Source organism: Antechinus flavipes, chromosome 1, assembly GCF_016432865.1.
Source record: "Antechinus flavipes isolate AdamAnt ecotype Samford, QLD, Australia chromosome 1, AdamAnt_v2, whole genome shotgun sequence".
In the NCBI taxonomy this organism is placed as follows: domain Eukaryota; kingdom Metazoa; phylum Chordata; class Mammalia; order Dasyuromorphia; family Dasyuridae; genus Antechinus; species Antechinus flavipes.
The window spans coordinates 578,420,484-578,436,739 of NC_067398.1; the positions used below are offsets into that span (position 1 = coordinate 578,420,484).

At 37.5% G+C, this 16,256-nt stretch overlaps 1 protein-coding gene across 3 annotated transcripts in view; it reads left to right on the plus strand.

The window, feature by feature from the left end:
- Positions 1-4,399: 4,399 nt before the first annotated feature.
- Positions 4,400-16,256, plus strand: part of ESRP1 (epithelial splicing regulatory protein 1) — a 100,545-nt gene continuing 88,688 nt past the window's right edge. The window contains exons 1-4 of one of the 3 annotated variants that reach the window (XM_051970869.1): positions 4,400-4,896; positions 5,468-5,596; positions 7,164-7,277; positions 9,750-9,864. In XM_051970869.1, the coding sequence (XP_051826829.1) occupies positions 4,765-4,896; positions 5,468-5,596; positions 7,164-7,277; positions 9,750-9,864 (490 nt within the window). In that variant the 5' untranslated portion in view covers positions 4,400-4,764. The remainder of the gene's footprint in view (positions 4,897-5,467; positions 5,597-7,163; positions 7,278-9,749; positions 9,865-16,256) is intronic. The other 2 variants (XM_051970871.1, XM_051970870.1) reach the window with 2 other exon arrangements.

A 16,256-nucleotide genomic window follows, 5' to 3' on the forward strand; every position in this document is an offset into this window, starting at 1 on the left:
CTTTTATATTTTAGTGACACTAAAAGTAAAATACAGTAGCCAAGTTCAGATCTTGACTGTTCTTCATTTCTCTTAAAGAAGTCATTTAAGTACTTCAACTTCAATTTCCTCATCTATAAATTAAAGTAATTGAATTAAATAATCTTTGGATCCTATAATTTTATGACTTAGAATCACTATGGATGTCAAACCATACTTCAGTCTGCAAATGTAGTACTCCCCCCCCCAAAAAAAATCAAGTTTCACCTTGACAATGAATATGTAGCTCTAGTAACAATGAAGTAATCTCATGATACCCAAGTGCCAGTTTGTTATTAGCCAATTCTTAGTCAAAGACATATGGTGTCCATTTCATAGTTCCGTAGTTTATGAAAGATGGAAAAGTTGGAGCCAGGTCAAAGGAGGGTAATAAAGATAATTAAAGGGCAAGAATGTAAGATATGTGATGATAGCTAAAAGCTGCATTTATTTAGTCTAGAAAAGAGAAGACTGTGGGGTAATTTAATAACAACTGTCAAGTATATGAGAGGGTTCTTAATGAACTCTGCCAACTCGACTGAGGAAATGGACTTAATCTGCAGCATGAAGGATTAGGTTAGATTATACAGAAGAATTTCCTGACACTGAACTTGATAAGCATTGGGATGGGTTACAGAGAAAGGGAGCATAAAGACCTTCTAAGAAGGTTTAAAAATGGGATTCTGATCTGCCTTAGTACAGTAGGTGTGGACTTAAGTGAAAGCCGAGGGTGCCCGGACTTGGTGTTCTCTTATGATCTCTCTTAATCATACGGTTCCATTATTATTTTTGTTATATAAGTATTATAACTTTTTTTTTTGTGTTCGGAACTTGGCAGTATTGTAGCATAAAAAATTAAATAAAGGGCCAATCTACTCAATAAATATTGAAAATTTTGAATTTACGAATTTTGAAGGATCACTGATATTAATATTGATTATAAATCAAATAAAACCACAAAAATCAAACGCCAAAAGATTAAGGGTGTGGCTAGGTTTTCTTAATGTATGCAATCACTTTCCAGAGAGTCATCTAACCTGGAGTTAACCAGAATTTGTAGTCAACTTCCGCCCCGCAACAGGACGGTCCTCCCAGATTCCCTGAGCCAAAGTATTTTTCGCAGAAACTTTTATTAGACCGGAGGTTCCCTCCCCGATTCGAACGTATAAGGAGCACCTAAGCAGTTTGCACGAGGGCAGGGTTGCGTCCGTGGAGACTCCGACAATTCAGGTAGCCAGTACTAGGGGGTGGAGACCTGGGAACAGTGCGCGGAGAAAAGCCCGCGGGGAGGTCGCTCCTGGGAACAGGCTTCTCAGGTAGGCCTCTCCCACTGCAATGCAATCTAGGCAGTTTTTCCAGGTGACTCCTGAGCCCGTCCCACCTCCACCCCCATTACCCCGCCTTCTTCGACGTTGGTTGACAGTTTTAAGCTCCACTCCCTTCGCTAAGGGGCGGGGAAAGCGGAGCTTATAATAGATCCGGGTGGACCGTATAATGGAATAGGTGGGGCAAGGGTAACCAGAACTCCATTACTCTAATATCGAACTTATGAGTTGAAATTCGCCTTTCCAGCACTTGGAATGGTTAGAGGAGAAAAGCGCATTTGTACGGCAACCTTCGCTGATTGCTCTAGGTTAAGGGATAGATTCCTAAACCCCTAAAGGGTCTCCCTACCTTTTCTGGAGACATTAATGATAATACTTTACGTTTGCTTGCTCTCCAGAGATCTTATTTAATTCTCTCGGGAGCTCTTTGAGGTAGTTAGTGCAATCAACTCTTTTCTTTTCCCCCACCCCTATCCCTCGCTTTAGCTTTTTACCTGAGACCTCAGCCCAAACCAAACCAAAACAACATAGTCATTAAATCGCTAGTTCTTCACTTTCTCCCATTTAGGAAAAATGGCTTTTAACTGTTCCCCGACTTTTCAGTCTTCTCTCCCAGCTGCTATTAACTTTAAGCCACTTCTCAAAAAAGGTTAAGAAAAATCTAGTCTCCTCCACTTGCTCCAATATATCAGGAGCGCTGCAGTGGTTAGCCTGATAGTGTAAGTGAATAGGTGGTGTTTTGTTTTAACATCATTTAGGCTAAAATACAGATTCATGAACGTCATGGCTAATAGTTTTACTTTGAAAATACAATTACAATTTATTGTATGTATGAAAATACAAAATAAAAATTACAATTGAAAATTGAACCAACCTCTGGACGGGTAAATTTGAAATTCAAAAATTGTTTAAATTGTGATGCTATTTATTTATCCTCCTTTATTTTGCACTCTTCCAGATAAATCATAATTGTTATTTTTCATAAACAATCTCCCAAATCCCGCCTCCCTGCTTTTGCACAGGTTGTATACCCTTTAGCTGGAATAAACTCCCTTCTCACAACCATGATCGCAGTTCCCTTCAAAAGTCGGCCAAGTGTCAGCTTCTTCAAAAAACTTTCATCTTTTCGTCCAGATGCTTGTGTTTTGTATGTAGTTTTGCTTACATGTGTACTTGTTTTTCCCCATAATAGAATATGAATTCCCTGAGGGATAGAAATGTTTCGTCTTTTACATCTTTTTCTGTCCACAGATCTTAATAAAGAGGTGCCTAATAAATGCACATTGCTGAGTGATTCAGCGTTCTAAAATTTGAACAAGATTTGTGTTAGTGTTTATGTTGTATGTATATGTGATGGTGACTGTCATTATCCGAGTTTCTTCCCCTTAAGTTCTCGGCAGAAAAAAAGCACGTGAAAAATGGCCTCAATTCTTATATTTTTAAGAAAGGCAATGTGGTTTAATGGTTAGAGAGCTGACCTTGCAGGCTGGATAACAAAGGCGGAGGAAATCTTGATAAATAAACTGTATGGACACTTAAAAGGAATATATTTGTGGCCTCAAGGAACTTGCGTTTTTCGTCAGGTCTCCTCCGAAAAGGTGGTTGAACTCCGGGAGATTTGGGTTCAAATCTCAGACTTCGCACATTTAAGAGCGACCGCGGGAGTACGTCAAAATTTTTCTGTGCCTTGGGAAACTTTAAAACCAGTTTGTTTGTTTTGACTGGAGTAGTGGTTTCAAAGGGGGTAGAAAAGAATAGGAAGCTCTTCCAAGCATCTCGGAGACTACCTTCTAGGTAATTTGTTTTAAATAGCCCGAGGCACTGATGGGGGGGGGGGTTCCGCGACTGGCCCAGAATAGCTCCGCCATTAAGTGCCGGAGGCGATACTCATATTTAGATTTTACCTTCCAGATTCACTATACGTTAAGCCACCTTTTCACTAAAACTCATTTGCCAATCTCTACTAGTGAAAGAAGTTGCCAGACTGGGAGCCGCCTTCCCCACCCCCACTTTCCCACCCCAATCCCCAAACTTGAAATCAGATTTGGAACAAACATCTAAATCTATGTAGTACATGCACATCAAAAAATATAGTAAGTGTACTAATTTTATGTATTAAATGAACGCAACCATTTAACGAAAAATATGTGGGAAAGCATTTGCCTGAATTAGCCACAGGTCAACCCCTCACTATGTACCCTGCAAACCGGGCCAATGCCTCACTTTTGCCTTAGGGTGTGAAGCTGGACCCCTGGATGTGCCTCCCTCCGTGGCGAGCTCCTTAGGACTCGGCTCCAATCATTTCATCTCCAAGAATAGCGAAAATTTCCCTAGCCAGCCGGCGCGGATAAGGAAGTATGCGCTCCGGTCGGGATAGGGTGGAGTGGGGGAGGATACAACAGGTTTTGGGACTGCTGTTTGCACTGGAAGGTGTGTGGCGCTCCAAAGAGACTTTTCCGGGTCTTCTGGTATTGCCTTCGCCACCTCCCTGCTGCTGTTTACTGCTGGCTCACTCCTTCCCTCCCTCCCCGAGTTGCCACCACACCCTCTATAACTTCGCGCCCCCTCAGCCTTCACCTCCGACTTTCTTGCCCTTCCCTTCTTTGGGATTTCTCCACCCCAGCCTTTTCCCTAGAGCTTTGGCTGCTTCTGCATCCAGTCACCAGGATCAGGCCTTCTTTTGACCCACCCTGCACTCCTCTCAGTTACCTCCCTTTCTGTTCCTGGCGTCCCCATCATTCTCAATTTCTCCAGTCCTCAAGCCTCTCCACCAGTTTTCCCCTGTCCCTCAGGTAGCTCAGTCTCTTTCTCACCGCAGACCCCACAACCTCTAGGGGTTCTACCAGGTCCTCTCGGGACGGTATCCGCCCTTTCACCACCCAAGTAGTCCCTTTCATTCATCCGGCCATTGTCTCCGGGTCGCAGCTGCCGCCCCGGCCCACTTCTCCCTCTAGGCAAGTCTGCCTCCTCCCCCATCGCTGCCACGTCGTGGTTTGAAGGAACCAATGGGCAGGCGCCGCCAGGTGTCTCTCTCTTACCTGCACCACGTGGGGGAGGGTGGGCAGGTAGAGCCACATCCCCCAAACAGAAAAACCTTCAGCCATTGCGCGCGCGCCTCCCAGGGGTGCAGCCCTTCCCTTTGCTTTTTGCATAGACTCACGGGCAATTAAATACAAAAAGAGGCAAGCCTCAGAAGCTTTCCTTCCCCCACCCCCCCTCCCTCTTGCCCTCGGTGTGTAATACAGCCAGGTGTGGGGTAGAGTGGTTGCACTGCCTTTTGCACCAGTTCGGCGAGGAGGGGGGTGGATTTTCTTCACCTTTTTCTCTTTGTCAAAGGGCTTGGCATCGGTTTTTCTTTTCGCTACTCCCTCGCCGCCTCAGCACTTCCCAGCCCCCCTTCTCCCCCTTCCCACCTATCGTCATGACGGCGTCTCCTGATTACTTGGTGGTGCTTTTTGGGATCACTGCCGGGGCCACAGGAGCCAAGTTGGGTTCGGACGAGAAGGAACTGATCCTTCTACTGTGGAAAGTGGTGGATCTGGCCAACAAGAAGGTATTTGTTTCTTGGCGCTTTTGTCCCACTTGTGGGAGCCGGGAAGAAGTTGACTATAGAGAAAGGGAGGAGAGGAGTGGAGAGGGCGCAGGTAAGGGAGGGGTGGTCTCTGCTGTTTGAATGTGGAGGATCTAAAGGCCTCCAGAGCTTCACTGACGTTGTTTCAGACCTTCGAATTGTGGTCAAACTCAAATCTGGTGCTAAGGAGGGACAATACCCGGGGGAACTAATATTGGAACGGAGCTAGGCCTACTCCTCACGTCCCGGGGCAAACAACCCCTACCTATGGGGTCTGAGATTATCTTGTATCCGCTGTCTCCCTGCCCCAGTCGGACTCACCGGAGTTAGGGGACCGGAGGACACCGCCTAATTTAACCGACGGCAGCCGGTGTATGAAATAAAGGCTTTGATTATCCGACCAGATCCCCAGAGAGCTTTGGTGGTGGAGGTGTGGGAAAGTTTTGGGGAGTGGAATGAGGGAAGAGTATAGCGAATACTGGAAAAGCGAATAGTGGAAATTGGAAAGGAGACGGGAGCGGGGAACTGACCCCTACTTTTCCTCTCTGCGGAGGTGGGACAATTGCACGAAGTACTAGTTAAACCGGATCACTTGGAACTGACTGAAGACTGCAAAGAAGAAACCAAGATCGACACAGAAAGCCTGTCCTCAGCCCCGCAGCTGGAGCAAGCCCTCCGACAGGTGACAGACAGCCCCTGTCCCACTAACCCCACCTTCACTCTTCCCAGGCCTTCTACTCCTTCCCGGCCAGAGAGCCCTGACTCGGCTTCTGGTGCCGAGGAGGGCCGGGCCCTGGCGAGGGCACCAGACCTCGTGCTAGGTTGGAGTTAATAGAGGAGCAGCTGATTGAAACCCTTTTTGAGGATTCTCCCTTCCACCCTCACAATATTTGTTAATTTCTCGAATTCTCTCCTTGTTTCCAAACTTGGGTCAAGATAAACATTATTTAAACTCTCAAATTGGCTTCAAGCCAAAGAGAGGAAATAATTTCTGTATCTCATACACACGCACACACACCCTCTTTTTCTTTTCTCCGTGTGTCTGTCTGCCTGTCTATTTCTCTTGTCTCTTTCCCTGTAAACCTTAGGCACTGCAGTTGTAACTCTATACAGGACAGATTGGTGTAATTGTTTGGATAGATTGTCTCTAGATGTCCTTTAGGTTGTCCCTATCTCCCGGCTAGGCAACTCGGTCCCAACGCCTCCACGTTTCCTTGCCCAGCCTGCCTAATCTACCTCTGGGGGAGCCGGAAGGCAGAAGTGTTCCTTTGGGTGCATTTCTCCCTCCTACCTGCCGCCTTAGTCTCTAGAGGTTTGTAGGTCCTCTGAGGCAGTACTTGTGTAGCGAAGGCTTTATGGCATAGGAGGAGTCCCCCTTGTTCTTTTTTGTAATCTGCGGTCTGTCTGGATTGGGGAGAGTGCTTTATAACTCACCTGTGGCCTTTTTGAAAGACACAAACAAACTCTCTGAGCTGGTTCCTCTCTTCTCCTCTTTGGGATCACAGAAAGTAAACCACTCTGGTGAGACCTTTGAATAAACAGCTTTATTTATTTGTGATGCACTGACCCAGGAAAAGGATGGTAGACGGTCAAAAGGTGAGGGCAGTTAAGATTGTAGATGGGCAATGCAGACTACTGCCTATATGCAACAGATGGGATGTAGTGTATTTCCAATAAAATAATGTATTTTAGATAGCAAAAAATTCTGCTTTTTTTTTTTAAACACCAGATCATTTATTTTGTGATGTCATTAGAAATTTCTTAGGACACCTTTCAAAGAAATAAAACACATGATGTTTTTACTTTGTTCTGGCTCTGGTTCCTTGTAACCACAACCTCTATTTCTTTCTAAGTGGATTCTTCAGATATCTAAGAAAAACTACTCCAGAAAATCATTTCATCAGAGAAAGCCTGATATTGAAAAATGTGATACAAGAGGCAATAATAACCACTCCTTGAAAAATAAGGGTTCATGAGCAAAAGGACATCTTTTAAAAAATTTTTCTCCTTCTGTGTTCGTTGGCATTGGTACATTGGAGTAGATCAAAGAGTCCCTTAAAGGGAAAACAAGTGTGTAAGGAAATTTTATGAAAGCTTTTCTCCTTCATTGTTGCCCTGGGCAACACTTGTAGATCCCTGGCCAGAATTTAGCATGTGTTTCCTTGAGTATTGATAAGTAGAAAACTGTGTAACTGAACAGTTTGTAAATCTGTTTACCAGTTGTATCCTCTTGTGTGTCTTCCTTTCAGTTCAATCAATCTGTCAGCAACGAATTGAATATTGGGGTAGGGACTTCCTTCTGTCTTTGTACTGATGGCCAGCTTCATGTCAGGCAAATTTTGCACCCTGAAGCTTCCAAAAAGGTAAGAGTAGATTTTTTTTTTTGTGTAAAGTTTTTTTTGTGTATTTTTTTTCTATAATTGTTTTCTTAAACTTAAAAATAAACATGAAACTTTTATAGTGTTTCCTTTAATTGAACTGTTAAACTGTTAAAATTTGAGGTGATTAAGTATACAGATTTTTTAAATTACAAAAAAAATTCTTTGTTATTTTAATTTAAATTACACTTTGAGGATGCTTAGAATTCGTTAGCCTTTTCAGAGACTGATCTGATATTTATGGTTATGTTAGAATACACTTATTTAGGAAAGTGAAAAGTCAATTAATAAATACTTAATAACCATCTATTATTTGCCATTAAGTGTGGTAAGCACAGTCAGGATGTTTCTAATTGTTTAAAAGCTTGGTTTAAAACAAAAAACCTTGAGTGCCATTGAGTTTCCTTTGTGTTGAAAATGCTTAATTATAATTTATTATCATAATTTTGCTTCAGTGGAGGGGGAGAGTAGAGGGAGACTTAAAGGATCCTTATACACTGTTGAGAAATTTTCAGAAACAGAAAACTGAAAAATTGAGTTATATCATGGTTTATATTTTTCATGAATTAAGATTGAAACATGTAATTTAATATTAAAGACCATATCATATTGTCAGTTTCTCAAAACTCTTGAAGAATTTTTCAAATCACTTGATTTCATTTTTATTTCTATTTCTTATTTTGCTCTTAAGAAATTTAATGAGTGAGGATATATGAAAATTGGTGTTGACTTAATGTTTTCTCTGAGGAAAATTTAGGGACAATATATATGGTATGGCTATATGTTCATAATAAGATGTTTGGGAATCAAATTGGATTAGACCTAATTGATGGTAATAAACATTCAGAGTTGTTGGGATTTTTTTTTGATAGTGATCTAAATTCTTTTTATTTAATTGCATAAACCCTTTCAGCATCTAGAATAATAATTTATAATAAGCAAGCAGTCAAAACTATTATCTTTTTGTTTTATTATACATAATATTGAGGCACATTTATATACTGCTGATTCTTTTTTAAGAAATGCTCTATAATAATGCTGTTCAGCTCAGTTTGAAAAGATCTGAGTAATAGCAAAAATAATATTTAGTTTGTTTTTTGACTAAGTACCTACTGTGGACAGGAACTGTTACATGGTGGAGAAACAATAAGAAAAATGAGTTCTTGTCTTTAAAGAGTTAAAAATTATTAAAAACTGTACCATATGAGTTCAAATCTGGCCTCCAGCATTCACTATCTGACCGTAAGCAAGTTATAGGTCCATTGCCTTAGCTCCTCATCTGTAAAATGGGTTGAAGAAAGAAATGCCAAACCAAGTCCCTATTTCTGCCTCCCAAAACCCCATAAATGGGGTCATAAAGAATCAGGCATAAGTGAACTTATTTAGTAACAACAAAATCTATTTCCACCTTTGTGGATGGACAAAAACCAGAGGTCTTATAGTTTTAAGCAATTGAAAAATTACTTAAATTATTTTACTTAATTGATTTTAGAATTTAGCTACTTTAATTCTTTAGATTTATGTTTATTAAATGAGAAGAATATTACAATTAGTTTTAAACTCTGTGCACAGGATTATAGAGTTGGAGCCAAAAGGCTCCTTGTAGACTCTTTAGTTGAAGCTCATTTTACAGACGAGGAACTAAACCCCAGAGAGATGTGATTTGCCCAAAGCCACACTGGCAGCAAGCTTTAGAGCTGAAACTGGAATCAGCACTTCTGACTTCTGATGTTCTTTTCACTTACTGTGCTGTCTTCTTTCTGGTAGGGAGATAACAGATGTGTTCAGTAAACAAAGACAGAATAAATTTCCCTTCATAGAAATTTCCAGAGCAAGTAATACACATGTAAACCATCATGAATAATTAATATTGGGATTAGGAATTGACAGAAGATATCTATGGTTCATTTTTTTATAGTTTTCAGAATTTTACTACATTTCAAATCTTTTGAGGGTAGGGGCTACTAAAAGTCTTTATAGTCCTTTCTTTTATTATAGCATTTTGAATGAAGTGATTAATAAATCAGTTATCACCCTATTAGATAACTATGTGATGTCTAAATAGGTACAGTACATCAAATTTAAGAGTAAGGCAGATTAACTGTCAAGTTTCAATGCAACTTTGTGTTCTTTTCAATTTTGCCATTAACAAAGAATTTCTTTGCCATTTTAGAAGGTGATTATTATAATTAAAATACAATATTGACATCAAAATAGTTGAATAAAAGACAAGAATATAAAGTATATTAAAACCTTAGAATGCAATAATAATGGTATATATGAAGTAGTCATCATCAATTCAAAGTTTTTTTTTAATTGATTTTGATATTTCATGGAACAAAATAATATATATTCAAATTATAGCGCAATTAATTGTTTGATTTTTTTTTTTAAGGATTTGGGGAACATAGGATAAAACATAATTTAGCTATTAGTAACTACATTGTCCTTTCTCAGAATGTATTATTGCCTGAATGCTTCTACTCATTTTTTGATCTCCGGAAAGAATTCAAGAAGTGTTGCCCTGGTTCACCTGATATTGACAAATTGGATGTTGCAGCAATGACAGAGTGTATCCTTTTAATGATTGGATCAAACAATACAGCTATCCAATGAAAAGATCTATAAAAGGTCTATTGACCTATGTGGAAGTGTCAGGTTGGAATCTTGGTATATTTTGTGTTATGATCAGTTTCTTTAAAGGGGATTGTAGGTAGAATAGACATGGCCCAGCATGATTCTATTCTAAAATGATAAAACTAATATTAGAAATACAGGTGCATCATTCTTAAATATTTTAAACATTTTAATATGTTTTAATGAATTTGAGCAGTGTTCTGCAAGATAAACATAATTCAAGACAGATTTTGTTAGTAGGATGAATGAATTTCTGTGAAGGTGACTTGAGCTTTGGTGTTTTGCTTACTATTTTTTCATGGAGATTAATTGGAATAGAATTAATCCCTTTTCCATCATTTATTACCCAGTCTTGCCTATCCAATATTGGTACAGATGATAGGATCATAAATAGAGAACTAAAATATTGTGCCTATGTCAAGTAGACCAATGTCTTCATTTTACAATTCTTTGGGATGAAGTATGGAAGGAGAGTGGGTAATATGTTGGTTCTTTATTTGGCTTTGGGTTTCTTTAGAATTTATTAGGATTTTTATTTTTATTTTCTGCCTTTTTATTCTCATGAGCACCTTTGACTTTACCTAAATTAACTTTGTTTTTATTCCCAATAAAACTCAGCTAACCTATGCTCAGCATATTTTTGAAAACTTGAGATATAGGTATGGTTGTATTTGATTTACCTTAATTCTAACATTGTATATTATTTTATATAATATGAATAAGTTTGGTATCTATAGTAATCTTACCTAGTGGTCATGAATGACAAATATTACATTTCACAGCTTTATAATATTAATAAATAGTAACTCTATTGCTGATATTACAGATGTGGAAATCAAACTGTAGAACAGATCAGGTTTTCCACCAAAGCTATTGAAAAAATCAAATCTCAGATTTAAATTTCTAGACATCTTTAGAATTATTAAGAAGATATATTTGCCTTTAAACTTTTGAACATTTTTGCTAAACAACTTAGTGAATATCAGCATTTTGAGCACTGATATTCTCAGTAATTATGATTTATTTTATTTTTAGAAATAGCCTTCCTGACCTTTTCCTTTACTGTTAGGAATAATTTGCTTTAAGATTCATTGGTTGGATTTAGATTTGTATATTTCAATTTTTAACAAAGGATTATTGCTTTACTGTGATTGGTTCTTGGGGGAGGCTAGAATGAGTTCAATTTAAAGCAGTTCCTCCCAAAATTTTCTTTGAGAAGTTGTTTGACTATTCATCAGCAGTATCTTAATACTTTGAATGATGTTGAATATTCAAAATAGCCAAGTTATGCCATTTTTGAATCCTCTAAAATATATGACCAAAAAAAAAAAATCTTAGAAAATCTGGATACAATAGGACAAAGTAACCAGTAAGTCATCTTTAGAGAGAAGGAATCACTTTAGGAAGATTAATAGATTCAGTAAGGCTAACAGAAATAGAAGAGATTTTGTTCTAGATAAGTATGTAAATTTCAGTTTACTATGCTATTCAAGACATGAAAACTTTTTTTTTTAATTGTTAGCCACAGTTAGAGATTGATAATCTTGATTGTTCATCATTCCATTAATCTTCTGCAGCTTGGGAAAGAGCTATTAAAAGTTTAACATTTACAATAGAGTGTTTACAACTTGTCTTATTTAGTACTAAAGTAACTACATTTCTGCATTTATTTTTTATTGAGAATCTTTGTTATTTAAAATATATTTTTTATTTTTCCCTCATTTACATTCCCCAATGTATTCCTTTCATTTCCTCTTCCTAGAGCAGTCATTTACCACAAAGAATTTTTTTTTTTAAGGGAGAAAAACAATTCCTCAACTAATCAACTATGTTGCAAAAGTCTGGTATTTTATGCAGTGTTCTATCCACACTCAGATGATTTCTACTTCATCCAATTAGCACTTCTGCTATATCCATCCAAAATATTTTTTGTTAATTGATGTTCATAAGATTGTTTAATCTCTTTTCTTCTTAGTTAAATTACATTGTAGAATATTAATTGGAGTTTTAAAACTTAAAAGCTGACCTTCAAGATTCCACAAATCTTGATGGGTGGATAAGGAACTATGCAAAGATCTGCTGGATAGAGAACTACAGAATCTCCCAGAAATCCTGGAAATAAGAATTCTGAACCATGAAATGGCAATTGCTACTGCAAACTACAGAAACAAACATTAGCACGAACTTTTAAAAATGTAGTCAAAGGCTTGTTTTACTGTCCATAGGAATTACCCCATACAAATTTATTATGGGCAGATGACTAAATCCATTATAAAGCCAGGACATTTTCCTTTGTTGCCTTTTGGTTTGAGACAGAAGATGACTTCAGCAAAATACAGTTTCTCCAAAGCACGTTCATAGGTTTAATACAATTTCTAGAAGAGTTTTCAGAATTATGGGGTGGAGTTTATTTTTATTGGGTTTTTTGATTTCTTGGATAGGAAGCTTAATCTTTGTTAGGCAGGGGCACAGTTAGTGTCAGAAGCAAGACTTGCATCCAAGTCTTCCTAATTGGTCCCAAGTCTAATCTTCTGTCCTTTATACTCCAACTTCTTTAACTGGTTCATCACCCCTTATTTCTCATAACTGAATGTGGGGGTTGTGATATTATGATTTATTATCAGTAAATGTATACTTATTTTGTATACTTACATAACTGGGGTCACATAAAAATTTCTCCGGTAAAAAGGGATTGAAACTCTGCTTTATACCACCCTACCTCTCCTTATTTTTTCAGTTTAAAAAAAATGAGCTTTCAATCACTTTAGGACTCTTTTCCTTGATTAAAATTTATTTAGGGTGTCCTTTGATTTGAATCCAAGTATTAAAATGCTAAATTTATAAATTTCCCTATAACTGTGCATATATACACAAAAACACACACACACACATTTATTGCCTATGCATTCAATTTGTGATTATTATTTGCAATGCCTTTCATCAGGCCACAGGCACAATTTCTTCAGGTGAAAGAGAGACATCTAGAACTGCATTTCAAAAATTTTATGACTGTCCTTATCTATGCAAAACAACTTCATGATGCTTGAAATATAGGTCTGTTCTGTACTTTTAAGTCACAAAAGGGCTCTCTTCTTTTTAAATTGTTGGGATGACAGTGTGGAATCTAGAACTTGATGAACATGTTCAGGTCTTTAAGCTTAAATGTCCTGTTGGCAGTTTTGCAGCACTGGTAGCCAAGTAGATAGGGAGTCATGTGTCTGAGGATTACCTGTTCAACCTGGTCAACCAGTGTGGGAGTAAAAGGAACATCTTTTAGCCAATTCTTGTCAAGCAGAGATTGATAGCTTTTATAGGATTAGGGGATTGGAAAAATCTGTTTTATCTGCAAGTGGTCCATTTTCTGGACAGTACTTCATTCTTTGTGATTTCTCTTGGTGTCTTATGGTTTAAGAGTGATTTCCCCTTAAAATAAAGGCATAGGGAAGTTTGGCAACTTGCTGCCAAATATTAATTAACATTTACAGAGAGCATTAAGGTTCCCTATGTTATCTCCTTTGATTTCTTCAGATTATTGAGCACACTGCTTTTTTCTATTCTCCCAATTGATTTTTTTAAAATAGCTTTTTATTTACAAGTTATATGCATGGGTGATTTTACAGCATTGACAATTGCCAAACCTTTTGTTCCAATTTTTCCCCTCCTTCTCCCCAGCCCCTCCCCCAGATGGCAGGTTGACAATACATGTTAAATATGTTAAAGTATAAGTTAAATACAATATATGTATACATGTCCACAGTTATTTTGCTGTACAAAAAGAAGCGGACTTTGAAATAGTGTATAATTAACCTGTGAAGAAAATCAAAAATACAGGCGGACAAAAATAGAGGGATTGGGAATTCTATGTAATGGTTATAGTCATCTCCCAGAGTTCTTTCGCTGAGTATAGCTGGTTCAGTTCATTACTGCTTTATTGGAGCTGATTTGGTTCATCTCATTGCTGAAGATGGCCATGTCCATCAGAATTGATCATCATATAGTATTGTTGTTGAAGTATATAATGGTCTCTTGGTCCTGCTCATTTCACTTAGCATCAGTTCATGTAAGTCTCTCCAGGTCTTTCTGAAATCATCCTGTTGGTCATTTCTTACCGCACAATAATATTCCATGATATTCATATATCACAATTTATTCAGCCATTCTCCAATTAATGAACATCTACTCAGTCTCCAGTTTCTGGCCACTACAAAGAGGGCTGCCACAAACGTTCTTACACATACAGGTCTTTTTCCCTTCGTTAAAATCTCTTTGGGATTTAGTGCTTAGAGTGTCTCCATCAATTATCTGTTCCTATGACACATACTAAAGGATTTCCTTATTGCCCCATACCTGACTTTTTGACAAATCTTGGGTTCCCTGGAAAAGAACTCTTTAAGACTTCTTCTGATTTTACACTTGTGAATTTTCAGGATATTGCATTATCAATGTGGAAAAATGGGGAACCTGGAAAGTAAAAAAAAGCATTATGTAGATTTGAGTGATACCAGGTGGCCTTTTTCTTAAATAGAGATTTTTTGATGAGACTTATTCTAGCTAAATTCTGAAGTGGGTGGGTGGGAAACCTGATGTTTGGAAATTCTTTTTTTGTTTATTGAGCAAATATGTATGCTTTTGATGTGATTTTTTTTTTCTTTTTAAAAAGTTCCTCCCCCCAAAAAAGTTCCATAAAATTGTGAACATTTTTAGAAGCCAGAATAAAGTTATTTTGGTGGTGGTTCTTAATATGTTGATAGTCAGCCCCATTGTTCAGGACCTAGTTATTGGTGATTTAATCAGAGTTTCTGATGTTTATAGTTATCTGGTTTTCTGCCTTTGAATCATCTTAATTCAGAAATAAAAATCTTACAATTTATATACTTAGCATCATGAATGAATAAATTATGCCTAAGAGAGGTTTAAATATCCAATACTTGAGCCATAAAGAGAATTAACACAGATTTGTAAGACCAAGCATCATTGTTCCAATGGATAAGGGTGCAGGGTATATAAATAAGGTTCTCAAATGAAGATTCAATCAACAGTTGAAAGTTTGTTCCAAGTCAATTCATAAACATTTATGATTGAGTCTGTGGCGGATCCTATGTTATGTATCAGGGATATAAAGCTAAACAATAACAGTTTCTACTTCTCAAAGTACTACTAAGATAAATGTTACAGTAACTAGGGTTTACTTTAAAACCAACAAAATTTTCAAAGAAGACAAAAGATGGAAGTGGTCATTTTCAGAGGGGCTGAGGAAAGACAGATATCCTAGCGTAATCTGGATGTAGTTGTGAATTGATCTAATGATTCTGGAAGACAGCCTAGTATTATGCTAAGATGGTATCTAAAATGTTCATCTCCTTTCCCTTAGAGATTGCAGTAGTTAGCCTCATACCAAAGTGTCAAAGACAGTTTCCATTTAGACTAAAATATTTATAATAATTCTTTTTGTTATAGAACTAAAAGCAAAGCAGTTTATTTATTGGGAAACAGTTAAATAATCAATGGTACATGAATGTAATAAAATATGTATCATAAGAAATAATATATATGAAGAAATCAGAGTTATATGGATAGATTTATAGGAACTGATACAAAGAGAAATAATGTGGAGGGAGAGAAAGAAAGTAAGAGCAATGTAAATGAAAAGAAAAGGGTGAAATGGAATTCAGTGTAATGATGATCAACTTTGGACATGGAGAAGAGTTAAGAAAATTGTCTCTAGTTGGCAGATGGTGGACTGCGGTATGAAATATTGCATGTATTATCAAACTTTAAAGCATTGTATTGCTTTACTGAAATGACTTGTTTTTCTTTTTAAAGTTTTCTTATAAGGAACTTCTTTTTAGGTCAGAAAGTAAGGAAGGGATACATTAAGAAATGAATGACATAAAAAGGGATGAATACAATTTTAAAAAATAGTTTTAGGTATTCCTTATTAGGTGGACTAATAAGGGGAGTAGGTGAAAATAATTTGGCATTGGAATATTTGTTGTGATGAATTAAAGTAGTATACATCTTATTTTTGCTTTTCTGTCAAGAGGCAGGTTTTATATTCAGTCCCTTGAAATCTCTGTTGGCCATGAGACAAATCAGAGTTTCCAAGTTCTCCACTGTTTTCCTTTTTTGTTTTGCTGAGGCAATTGGGGTTAATTGACTTGCCCAGGGTCACACAGCTAGGAAGTGTTGTGTCTAAGACCAGATTTGAACTCAGGTCCTCCTGACTTCAGGGATGTTGCTCTATCCACTGCACCACTTAGCGGCCCCTTCCACAGTTTTTCTTTATGTTATTGTAGTCATTATATAAACTGGTCTTTTTTTTTTTTA